Raw genomic sequence first — 12,500 nt, 5'->3', positions numbered from 1 at the left:
CAGGGAGAGAGAGAGATGGGACAGAGAGAGAGAGATGGGACAGGGAGAGAGACAGATGGGACAGGGAGAGAGAGAGAGAGATGGGACAGGGAGAGAGAGATGGGACAGAGAGAGAGAGAGAGATGGGACAGAGAGAGAGATGGGACAGAGAGAGAGAGAGATGGGACAGGGAGAGAGACAGATGGGACAGGGAGAGAGAGAGATGGGACAGAGAGACAGAGAGATGGGACAGGGAGAGAGAGAGATGGGACAGAGAGAGAGAGAGATGGGACAGAGAGAGAGAGAGATGGGACAGGGAGAGAAAGAGATGGGACAGGGAGAGAAAGAGATGGGACAGGGAGAGAGAGAGAGATGGGACAGAGAGACAGAGAGATGGGACAGGGAGAGAGAGAGATGGGACAGAGAGAGAGAGAGATGGGACAGAGAGAGAGACAGATGGGACAGGGAGAGAGAGAGATGGGACAGAGAGACAGAGAGATGGGACAGGGAGAGAGAGAGATGGGACAGAGAGAGAGAGAGATGGGACAGAGAGAGAGAGAGATGGGACAGGGAGAGAAAGAGATGGGACAGGGAGAGGGAGAGATGGGACAGAGAGAGAGAGATGGGACAGGGAGGGAGAGAGAGATGGGACAGAGAGAGAGAGAGATGGGACAGAGAGAGAGAGAGATGGGGCAGGGAGTGAGAGAGAGATGGGACAGGGAGAGAGACAGATGGGACAGGGAGAGAGAGAGATGGGACAGAGAGAGGGAGAGAGAGATGGGACAGGGAGAGAGAGATGGGACAGAGAGAGAGAGAGAGATGGGACAGAGAGAGAGAGAGATGGGACAGGGAGAGAGACAGATGGGACAGGGAGAGAGAGAGATGGGACAGAGAGACAGAGAGATGGGACAGAGAGACAGAGAGATGGGACAGAGAGAGAGAGAGATGGGACAGGGAGAGGGAGAGATGGGACAGGGAGAGAGAGAGATGGGACAGAGAGAGAGAGAGAGAGATGGGACAGGGAGAGAGAGATGGGACAGAGAGAGAGAGAGAGATGGGACAGAGAGAGAGAGATGGGACAGAGAGAGAGAGAGATAGGACAGGGAGAGAGACAGATGGGACAGGGAGAGAGAGAGATGGGACAGAGAGACAGAGAGATGGGACAGAGAGAGAGAGAGATGGGAGAGAGAGAGAGAGAGATGGGACAGGGAGAGGGAGAGATGGGACAGGGAGAGAGAGAGATGGGACAGAGAGAGAGAGAGATGGGACAGAGAGAGAGAGAGATGGGACAGGGAGAGAGAGAGAGATGGGACAGAGAGAGAGAGATGGGACAGGGAGAGAGAGAGATGGGACAGAGAGAGAGAGAGAGATGGGACAGAGAGAGAGAGATGGGACAGGGAGAGAGAGAGATGGGACAGAGAGAGAGAGAGATGGGACAGAGAGAGGGAGAGATGGGACAGGGAGAGAGAGAGATGGGACAGAGAGAGAGAGAGATGGGACAGAGAGAGAGAGAGATGGGACAGGGAGAGGGAGAGATGGGACAGAGAGAGGGAGAGATGGGACAGAGAGAGAGAGATGGGACAGAGAGAGAGAGAGAGATGGGACAGGGAGAGGCAGAGATGGGACAGGGAGAGAGAGAGATGGGACAGAGAGAGAGAGAGAGAGAGAGATGGGACAGAGAGAGAGAGATGGGACAGGGAGAGAGAGAGATGGGACAGAGAGAGGGAGAGATGGGACAGAGAGAGAGAGAGATGGGACAGAGAGAGAGAGAGATGGGACAGGGAGGGAGAGAGAGATGGGACAGAGAGAGAGAGAGATGGGACAGAGAGAGAGAGAGATGGGACAGGGAGTGAGAGAGAGATGGGACAGAGAGAGAGAGAGAGATGGGGCACGGAGAGAGAGAGAGATGGGACAGGGAGAGAGAGAGAGAGATGGGACAGAGAGAGAGAGAGAGATGGGACAGTGGAAGAGAGAGATGGGAGAGAGAGAGAGAGATGGGACAGGGAGAGAGAGAGATGGGACAGAGAGAGAGAGAGATGGGACAGGGAGAGAGAGAGATGGGACAGAGAGAGAGAGAGATGGGACAGACAGAGAGAGATGGGACAGAGAGAGAGAGAGATGGGACAGAGAGAGAGAGAGAGATGGGGCACGGAGAGAGAGAGAGACGGGACAGGGAGAGAGAGAGAGAGATGGGACAGAGAGAGAGAGAGAGAGATGGGACAGGCAGAGAGAGAGATGGGACAGAGAGAGAGAGAGAGAGATGGGACAGAGAGAGAGAGATGGGACAGGGAGAGAGAGATTGGACAGGGAGAGAGAGAGAGATGGGACAGGGAGAGAGAGAGATGGGACAGAGAGAGAGAGATGGGACAGGGAGAGAGACAGATGGGACAGGGAGAGAAAGAGAGATGGGACAGAGAGAGAGAGAGATGGGACAGGGAGAGAGAGAGATGGGACAGAGAGAGAGAGAGAGATGGGACAGGGAGAGAGAGATGGGACAGAGAGAGAGAGAGAGAGATGGGACAGAGAGAGAGATGGGACAGAGAGAGAGAGAGATGGGACAGGGAGAGAGACAGATGGAACAGGGAGAGAGAGAGATGGGACAGAGAGACAGAGAGATGGGACAGAGAGAGAGAGAGATGGGACAGGGAGAGAGATGGGACAGAGAGAGAGAGAGATGGGACAGAGAGAGAGAGAGATGGGACAGAGAGAAAGAGAGATGGGACAGGGAGAGGGAGAGATGGGACAGAGAGAGGGAGAGATGGGACAGAGAGAGAGAGATGGGACAGAGAGAGAGAGAGAGATGGGACAGGGAGAGGCAGAGATGGGACAGGGAGAGAGAGAGATGGGACAGAGAGAGAGAGAGAGAGATGGGACAGAGAGAGAGAGATGGGACAGGGAGAGAGATGGGACAGAGAGAGAGAGAGATGGGACAGAGAGAGAGAGAGATGGGACAGACAGAGAGAGATGGGACAGAGAGAGAGAGAGATGGGACAGAGAGAGAGAGAGAGATGGGGCACGGAGAGAGAGAGAGACGGGACAGGGAGAGAGAGAGAGAGATGGGACAGGGAGAGAGAGAGATGGGACAGAGAGAGAGAGAGAGATGGGACAGAGAGAGGGAGAGATGGGACAGAGAGAGAGAGATGGGACAGAGAGAGAGAGAGAGATGGGACAGGGAGAGGCAGAGATGGGACAGGGAGAGAGAGAGATGGGACAGAGAGAGAGAGAGAGAGATGGGACAGAGAGAGAGAGATGGGACAGGGAGAGAGAGAGATGGGACAGAGAGAGAGAGAGATGGGACAGAGAGAGAGAGAGATGGGACAGGGAGGGAGAGAGAGATGGGACAGAGAGAGAGAGAGATGGGACAGAGAGAGAGAGAGATGGGACAGGGAGTGAGAGAGAGATGGGACAGAGAGAGAGAGAGAGATGGGGCACGGAGTGAGAGAGAGATGGGACAGGGAGAGAGGGAGAGAGATGGGACAGAGAGAGAGAGAGATGGGACAGGGAGAGAGAGAGATGGGACAGAGAGAGAGAGAGATGGGACAGACAGAGAGAGATGGGACAGAGAGAGAGAGAGATGGGACAGAGAGAGAGAGAGAGATGGGGCACGGAGAGAGAGAGAGATGGGACAGGGAGAGAGAGAGATGGGACAGAGAGAGAGAGAGATGGGACAGAGAGAGAGAGAGATGGGACAGGGAGAGGGAGAGATGGGACAGAGAGAGGGAGAGATGGGACAGAGAGAGAGAGATGGGACAGAGAGAGAGAGAGAGATGGGACAGGGAGAGGCAGAGATGGGACAGGGAGAGAGAGAGATGGGACAGAGAGAGAGAGAGAGAGAGATGGGACAGAGAGAGAGAGATGGGACAGGGAGAGAGAGAGATGGGACAGAGAGAGGGAGAGATGGGACAGAGAGAGAGAGAGATGGGACAGAGAGAGAGAGAGATGGGACAGGGAGGGAGAGAGAGATGGGACAGAGAGAGATAGAGATGGGACAGAGAGAGAGAGAGATGGGACAGGGAGTGAGAGAGAGATGGGACAGAGAGAGAGAGAGAGATGGGGCACGGAGAGAGAGAGAGATGGGACAGGGAGAGAGAGAGAGAGATGGGACAGAGAGAGAGAGAGAGATGGGACAGTGGAAGAGAGAGATGGGAGAGAGAGAGAGAGATGGGACAGGGAGAGAGAGAGATGGGACAGAGAGAGAGAGAGATGGGACAGAGAGAGAGAGAGATGGGACAGAGAGAGAGAGAGATGGGACAGGGAGGGAGAGAGAGATGGGACAGAGAGAGAGAGAGATGGGACAGACAGAGAGAGATGGGACAGAGAGAGAGAGAGATGGGACAGAGAGAGAGAGAGAGATGGGGCACGGAGAGAGAGAGAGACGGGACAGGGAGAGAGAGAGAGAGATGGGACAGAGAGAGAGAGAGAGAGATGGGACAGGCAGAGAGAGAGATGGGACAGAGAGAGAGAGAGAGAGATGGGACAGAGAGAGAGAGATGGGACAGGGAGAGAGAGATTGGACAGGGAGAGAGAGAGAGATGGGACAGGGAGAGAGAGAGATGGGACAGAGAGAGAGAGATGGGACAGGGAGAGAGACAGATGGGACAGGGAGAGAGAGAGATGGGACAGAGAGAGAGAGAGATGGGACAGGGAGAGAGAGAGATGGGACAGAGAGAGAGAGAGAGATGGGACAGGGAGAGAGAGATGGGACAGAGAGAGAGAGAGAGAGATGGGACAGAGAGAGAGATGGGACAGAGAGAGAGAGAGATGGGACAGGGAGAGAGACAGATGGAACAGGGAGAGAGAGAGATGGGACAGAGAGACAGAGAGATGGGACAGAGAGAGAGAGAGATGGGACAGGGAGAGAGATGGGACAGAGAGAGAGAGAGATGGGACAGAGAGAGAGAGAGATGGGACAGAGAGAAAGAGAGATGGGACAGGGAGAGGGAGAGATGGGACAGAGAGAGGGAGAGATGGGACAGAGAGAGAGAGATGGGACAGAGAGAGAGAGAGAGATGGGACAGGGAGAGGCAGAGATGGGACAGGGAGAGAGAGAGATGGGACAGAGAGAGAGAGAGAGAGATGGGACAGAGAGAGAGAGATGGGACAGGGAGAGAGATGGGACAGAGAGAGAGAGAGATGGGACAGGGAGAGAGAGAGATGGGACAGAGAGAGAGAGAGATGGGACAGGGAGAGAGAGAGATGGGACAGAGAGAGAGAGAGATGGGACAGACAGAGAGAGATGGGACAGAGAGAGAGAGAGATGGGACAGAGAGAGAGAGAGAGATGGGGCACGGAGAGAGAGAGAGACGGGACAGGGAGAGAGAGAGAGAGATGGGACAGAGAGAGAGAGAGAGAGATGGGACAGGCAGAGAGAGAGATGGGACAGAGAGAGAGAGAGAGAGAGATGGGACAGAGAGAGAGAGATGGGACAGGGAGAGAGAGATTGGACAGGGAGAGAGAGAGAGATGGGACAGGGAGAGAGAGAGATGGGACAGAGAGAGAGAGATGGGACAGGGAGAGAGACAGATGGGACAGGGAGAGAGAGAGATGGGACAGAGAGAGAGAGAGATGGGACAGGGAGAGAGAGAGATGGGACAGAGAGAGAGAGAGAGATGGGACAGGGAGAGAGAGATGGGACAGAGAGAGAGAGAGAGAGATGGGACAGAGAGAGAGATGGGACAGAGAGAGAGAGAGATGGGACAGGGAGAGAGACAGATGGAACAGGGAGAGAGAGAGATGGGACAGAGAGACAGAGAGATGGGACAGAGAGAGAGAGAGATGGGACAGGGAGAGAGATGGGACAGAGAGAGAGAGAGATGGGACAGGGAGAGAGAGAGATGGGACAGAGAGAGAGAGAGATGGGACAGAGAGAGGGAGAGATGGGACAGAGAGAGAGAGATGGGACAGAGAGAGAGAGAGAGATGGGACAGGGAGAGGCAGAGATGGGACAGGGAGAGAGAGAGATGGGACAGAGAGAGAGAGAGAGAGATGGGACAGAGAGAGAGAGATGGGACAGGGAGAGAGAGAGATGGGACAGAGAGAGAGAGAGATGGGACAGAGAGAGAGAGAGATGGGACAGGGAGGGAGAGAGAGATGGGACAGAGAGAGAGAGAGATGGGACAGAGAGAGAGAGAGATGGGACAGGGAGTGAGAGAGAGATGGGACAGAGAGAGAGAGAGAGATGGGGCACGGAGTGAGAGAGAGATGGGACAGGGAGAGAGGGAGAGAGATGGGACAGAGAGAGAGAGAGATGGGACAGTGGAAGAGAGAGATGGGAGAGAGAGAGAGAGATGGGACAGGGAGAGGCAGAGATGGGACAGAGAGAGAGAGAGATGGGACAGGGAGAGAGAGAGATGGGACAGAGAGAGAGAGAGATGGGACAGACAGAGAGAGATGGGACAGAGAGAGAGAGAGATGGGACAGAGAGAGAGAGAGAGATGGGGCACGGAGAGAGAGAGAGATGGGACAGGGAGAGAGAGAGAGAGATGGGACAGAGAGAGAGAGAGAGAGATGGGACAGGCAGAGAGAGAGATGGGACAGAGAGAGAGAGAGAGAGAGATGGGACAGAGAGAGAGAGATGGGACAGGGAGAGAGAGATTGGACAGGGAGAGAGAGAGAGATGGGACAGGGAGAGAGAGAGATGGGACAGAGAGAGAGAGATGGGACAGGGAGAGAGACAGATGGGACAGGGAGAGAGAGAGATGGGACAGAGAGAGAGATGGGACAGGGAGAGAGAGAGATGGGACAGAGAGAGAGAGAGAGATGGGACAGGGAGAGAGAGATGGGACAGAGAGAGAGAGAGAGAGATGGGACAGAGAGAGAGATGGGACAGAGAGAGAGAGAGATGGGACAGGGAGAGAGACAGATGGGACAGGGAGAGAGAGAGATGGGACAGAGAGACAGAGAGATGGGACAGAGAGAGAGAGAGATGGGAGAGAGAGAGAGAGAGATGGGACAGGGAGAGAGATGGGACAGAGAGAGAGAGAGATGGGACAGGGAGAGAGAGAGATGGGACAGAGAGAGAGAGATGGACAGGGAGAGAAAGAGATTGGACAGGGAGAGAAAGAGATGGGACAGGGAGAGAGAGAGATGGGACAGAGAGAGAGAGAGATGGGACAGGGAGAGAGAGAGATGGGACAGAGAGAGAGAGAGATGGGACAGGGAGAGGGAGAGATGGGACAGAGAGAGAGAGAGATGGGACAGGGAGGGAGAGAGAGATGGGGCAGAGAGAGAGAGAGATGGGACAGGGAGTGAGAGAGTGATGGGACAGGGAGAGGGAGAGATGGGACAGAGAGAGAGAGAGAGATGGGAGAGAGAGAGAGAGATGGGACAGGGAGAGGGAGAGATGGAACAGGAGAGAGAGAGATGGGACAGAGAGAGAGAGAGATGGGACAGAGAGAGAGAGAGATGGGACAGGGAGAGAGAGAGAGATAGGGACAGGGAGAGGGAGAGATGGGACAGAGAGAGAGAGAGATAGGAGAGAGAGAGAGAGTGATGGGACAGGGAGAGGGAGAGATGGGACAGGGAGAGAGAGAGATGGGACAGAGAGACAGAGAGATGGGACAGAGAGAGGAGAGATGGGACTGGGAGAGAGAGAGATAGGACAGAGAGAGAGAGAGATGGGACAGAGAGAGAGAGATGGGACAGAGAGGGAGAGATTGGACAGAGAGAGGGAGAGATGGGACAGAGAGAGAGAGATGGGACAGAGAGAGAGAGAGAGATGGGACAGGGAGAGGCAGAGATGGGACAGGGAGAGAGAGAGATGGGACAGAGAGAGAGAGAGAGAGATGGGACAGAGAGAGAGAGTTGGGACAGGGAGAGAGAGAGATGGGACAGAGAGAGGAGAGATGGATGGACAGAGAGAGAGAGAGAGATGGGACAGAGAGAGAGAGAGATGGGACAGGGAGGGAGAGAGAGATGGGACAGAGAGAGAGAGAGATGGGACAGAGAGAGAGAGAGATGGGACAGGGAGTGAGAGAGAGATGGGACAGGGAGAGGGAGAGATGGGACAGAGAGAGAGAGAGATGGGAGAGAGAGAGAGATGGGACAGGGAGAGGGAGAGATGGGGACAGGAGAGAGAGAGAGATGGGACAGAGAGAGAGAGAGATGGGACAGGGAGAGAGAGAGAGATAGGACAGGGAGAGGGAGAGATGGGACAGAGAGAGAGAGAGATGGGAGAGAGAGAGAGAGTGATGGGACAGAGAGAGAGAGAGATGGGACAGGGAGAGAGAGAGATGGGACAGGGAGAGAGAGAGAGAGACAGAGAGAGAGATGGGACAGAGAGAGAGATGGGACAGGGAGAGGAGAGAGAGAGAGACAGAGAGAGAGAGAGAGATGGGACAGAGAGAGAGAGAGATGGGAGAGAGAGAGAGAGTGATGGGACAGAGAGAGAGAGAGATGGGACAGAGAGAGAGAGATGGGACAGAGAGAGAGAGAGATGGGACAGAGAGAGAGAGAGAGAGAGAGAGATGGGACAGAGAGAGAGAGAGATGGGAGAGAGAGAGAGAGTGATGGGACAGAGAGAGAGAGATGGGACAGAGAGAGAGAGAGATGGGACAGGGAGAGAGACAGAGAGACAGAGAGAGAGAGAGAGATGTGACAGAGAGAGAGAGAGAGAGACAGAGAGACAGAGAGAGAGAGAGAGAGAGAGAGAGAGAGAGATGGGACAGGGAGAGAGACAGAGAGACAGAGAGAGAGAGAGACTGTCAGACACAGAACAAGGAGGGGTACAGACAGTGGGAGAGAAGGAAGTGAGGAGGAGGTGGGTGTGAGTGTCGGAGGGAGAAGCTGAGTGCAGCGTCAGGAAGGGACCAGGAGCACTGGGGTGGGGGGGTGGTGGGGGGGGGGAGAGCGGTGGGGGGGTGCGTGGGGAGACAGTGCTGTACCTGGACGCGGACACATTGATATGGATAGAGTCACTCCACGTTTCAGAGTTCGAGACATCCAGAGTCAAGATGAACAAAACCTACAGGGAGGATAATCACAGGAGATATCTGTACACGGACCGGTGTCTCTCAGTCCCCCCTCTCTCTCTCTCAGGGAGATATCTGTACACTGACTGGTGTCTCTCAGTCCCCCCTCTCTCTCTCAGGGAGATATCTGTACACTGACTGGTGTCTCTCAGTCCCCTCTCTCTCTCTCTCAGGGGAGATATCTGTACACTGACTGGTGTCTCTCAGTCCCCTCTCTCTCTCTCTCTCTCAGGGAGATATCTGTAAACTGACTGGGTGTCTCTCAGTCCCCTCTCTCTCTCCCTCTCTCTCTCAGGGAGATATCTGTACACGGACCGGTGTCTCTCAGTCCCCCCTCTCTCTCTCTCTCTCAGGGAGATATCTGTAAACTGACTGGTGTCTCTCAGTCCCCTCTCTCTCTCCCTCTCTCTCTCAGGGAGATATCTGTACACGGACCGGTGTCTCTCAGTCCCCTCTCTCTCTCTCTCAGGGAGATATCTGTACACTGACTGGTGTCTCTCAGTCCCCCCTCTCTCTCAGGGAGATATCTGTACACTGACTGGTGTCTCTCAGTCCCCCCTCTCTCTCTCTCTCTCAGGGAGATATCTGTACACTGACTGGTGTCTCTCAGTCCCCTCTCTCTCTCTCTCAGGGAGATATCTGTACACTGACTGGTGTCTCTCAGTCCCCCCTCTCTCTCTCTCAGGGAGATATCTGTACACTGACTGGTGTCTCTCAGTCCCCTCTCTCTCTCTCTCAGGGAGATATCTGTACACTGACTGGTGTCTCTCAGTACCCCCCCCCCCCCCTCTCTCTCTCAGGGAGATATCTGTACACTGACTGGTGTCTCTCAGTCCCCCCCTCTCTCTCTCTCTCAGGGAGATATCTGTACACTGACTGGTGTCTCTCAGTCCCCTCTCTCTCTCTCTCTCAGGGAGATATCTGTACACTGACTGGTGTCCTCTCAGTCCCCCCTCTCTCTCTCTCTCAGGGAGATATCTGTACACTGACTGGTGTCTCTCAGTCCCCCCTCTCTCTCTCTCTCAGGGAGATATCTGTACACTGACTGGTGTCTCTCAGTCCCCCCTCTCTCTCTCAGGGAGATATCTGTACACTGACTGGTGTCTCTCAGTCCCCCCTCTCTCTCAGGGAGATATCTGTACACTGACTGGTGTCTCTCAGTCCCCCCTCTCTCACTCAGGGAGATATCTGTACACTGACTGGTGTCTCTCAGTCCCCCCCCCACCCTCTCTCTCAGGGAGATATCTGTACACTGACTGGTGTCTCTCAGTACCCCCCTCTCTCTCTCTCAGGGAGATATCTGTACACTGACTGGTGTCTCTCAGTCCCCCCCTCTCTCTCTCTCAGGGAGATATCTGTACACTGACTGGTGTCTCTCAGTCCCCCCCACCTCTCTCTCAGGGAGATATCTGTACACGGACCGGTGTCTCTCAGTCCCCCCCTCTCTCTCTCTCAGGGAGATATCTGTACACTGACTGGTGTCTCTCAGTCCCCCCTCTCTCTCAGGGAGATATCTGTACACTGACTGGTGTCTCTCAGTCCCCCCTCTCTCACTCAGGGAGATATCTGTACACTGACTGGTGTCTCTCAGTCCCCCCCCACCTCTCTCTCAGGGAGATATCTGTACACTGACTGGTGTCTCTCAGTCCCCCCTCTCTCTCTCTCAGGGAGATATCTGTACACTGACTGGTGTCTCTCAGTCCCCCCCCACCTCTCTCTCAGGGAGATATCTGTACACTGACTGTGTCTCTCAGTTCCCCCCCCTCTCTCTCAGGGAGATATCTGTACACTGACTGGTGTCTCTCAGTCCCCCCCCCCTCTCTCTCTCTCAGGGAGATATCTGTACACTGACTGGTGTCTCTCAGTCCCCCCCCTCTCTCTCTCTCAGGGAGATATCTGTACACTGACTGGTGTCTCTCAGTTCCCCTCTCTCTCTCAGGGAGATATCTGTACACTGACTGGTGTCTCTCAATCCCCCCTCTCTCTCTCTCTCAGGGAGATATCTGTACACTGACCGGTGTCTCTCAGTCCCCCCCTCTCTCTCTCTCTCTCAGGGAGATATCTGTACACTGACTGGTGTCTCTCAGTCCCTCCCCTCTCTCTCTCAGGGAGATATCTGTACACTGACTGGTGTCTCTCAGTCCCCCCTCTCTCTCTCTCTCAGGGAGATATCTGTACACTGACTGGTGTCTCTCAGTCCCCCCCCTCTCTCTCAGGGAGATATCTGTACACTGACTGGTGTCTCTCAGTACCCCCCGTCTCTCTCTCTCAGGGAGATATCTGTACACTGACTGGTGTCTCTCAGTCCCCCCTCTCTCTCTCTCAGGGAGATATCTGGACACTGACTGGTGTCTCTCAGTCCCCCCTCTCTCTCTCTCTCAGGGAGATATCTGTACACTGACTGGTGTCTCTCAGTCCCCCCCCTCTCTCTCAGGGAGATATCTGTACACTGACTGGTGTCTCTCAGTCCCCCTCTCTCTCTCTCAGGGAGATATCTGCACACTGACTGGTGTCTCTCAGTACCCCCCGTCTCTCTCTCTCAGGGAGATATCTGTACACTGACTGGTGTCTCTCAGTCCCCCCTCTCTCTCTCTCAGGGAGATATCTGTACACTGACTGGTGTCTCTCAGTTCCCCCTCTCTCTCTCAGGGAGATATCTGTACACTGACTGGTGTCTCTCAGTCCCCCCTCTCTCTCTCAGGGAGATATCTGTACAATGACTGGTGTCTCTCAGTCCCCCCCTCTCTCTCAGGGAGATATCTGTACACTGACTGGGTGTCTCTCAGTCCCCCCTCTCTCTCTCTCTCTCAGGGAGATATCTGTACACTGACTGGTGTCTCTCAGTCCCCTCTCTCTCTCTCTCAGGGAGATATCTGTACACTGACTGGTGTCTCTCAGTCCCCTCTCTCTCTCTCTCTCCCAGGGAGTTATCTGTACACTGACTGGTGTCTCTCAGTTCCCCCCCACTCTCTCTTTCCAGGAGATATCTGTACACTGACTGGTGTTTCTGACACTTACATGACTGTTCTCAGCAAATGTCTCATGTGCGATAGTGCAGTTAGTGACGTGATGATCCTGTTGAACGACGCTGTCCGCACAGCCTATACTGACTGATGTATCTGTCTGAAAATACCAAAGTGTTCAAATTAAACATGCACCTTCAAAACCCATCTCCCTCTCAAGGGAGCAGGCACTGTCGGAGGGTCAGCACTGAGGGAGGGGGCACTGTCGGAGGGTCAGCGCTGAGGGAGTGGGCACTGTCGGAGGGTCAGTGCTGATTGAGCGGGCACTGTCGGAGGGTCAGTGCTGATGGAGCGGGCACTGTCGGAGGGTCAGTGCTGAGGGAACGGGCACTGTCGGAGGGTCAGCGCTGAGGGAGCGGGCGCTGTCGGAGGGTCAGCGCCGAGGGAGCGGGCGCTGTCGGAGGGTCAGTGCTGAAGGAGCGGGCACTGTCGGAGAGTCAGCGCTGAGGGAGCGGGCGCTGTCGGAGGGTCAGTGCTGAAGGAGCGGGCACTGCCGGAGAGTCAGCGCTGAGGGAGCGGGCGCTGTCGG

The 12,500-nt window shown here is 54.9% G+C and overlaps 1 protein-coding gene across 1 annotated transcript in view; it reads right to left on the bottom strand.

The window, feature by feature from the left end:
- LOC125450308 (integrin alpha-D-like) overlaps positions 1-12,500 on the bottom strand; it is a 25,913-nt gene that overhangs the window by 11,580 nt on the left and 1,833 nt on the right. Inside the window, exons 2-3 of the mRNA XM_059643269.1 lie at positions 11,967-12,071; positions 8,862-8,941 (exon numbers count right to left, since the gene is read on the bottom strand). Of these exons, the coding sequence (XP_059499252.1) occupies positions 8,862-8,941; positions 11,967-12,071 (185 nt within the window). The remainder of the gene's footprint in view (positions 1-8,861; positions 8,942-11,966; positions 12,072-12,500) is intronic.

This window comes from Stegostoma tigrinum, chromosome 50, assembly GCF_030684315.1.
Source record: "Stegostoma tigrinum isolate sSteTig4 chromosome 50, sSteTig4.hap1, whole genome shotgun sequence".
Lineage (NCBI taxonomy): Eukaryota > Metazoa > Chordata > Chondrichthyes > Orectolobiformes > Stegostomatidae > Stegostoma > Stegostoma tigrinum.
This window is presented reverse-complemented; position numbering and strand designations above follow the sequence as displayed.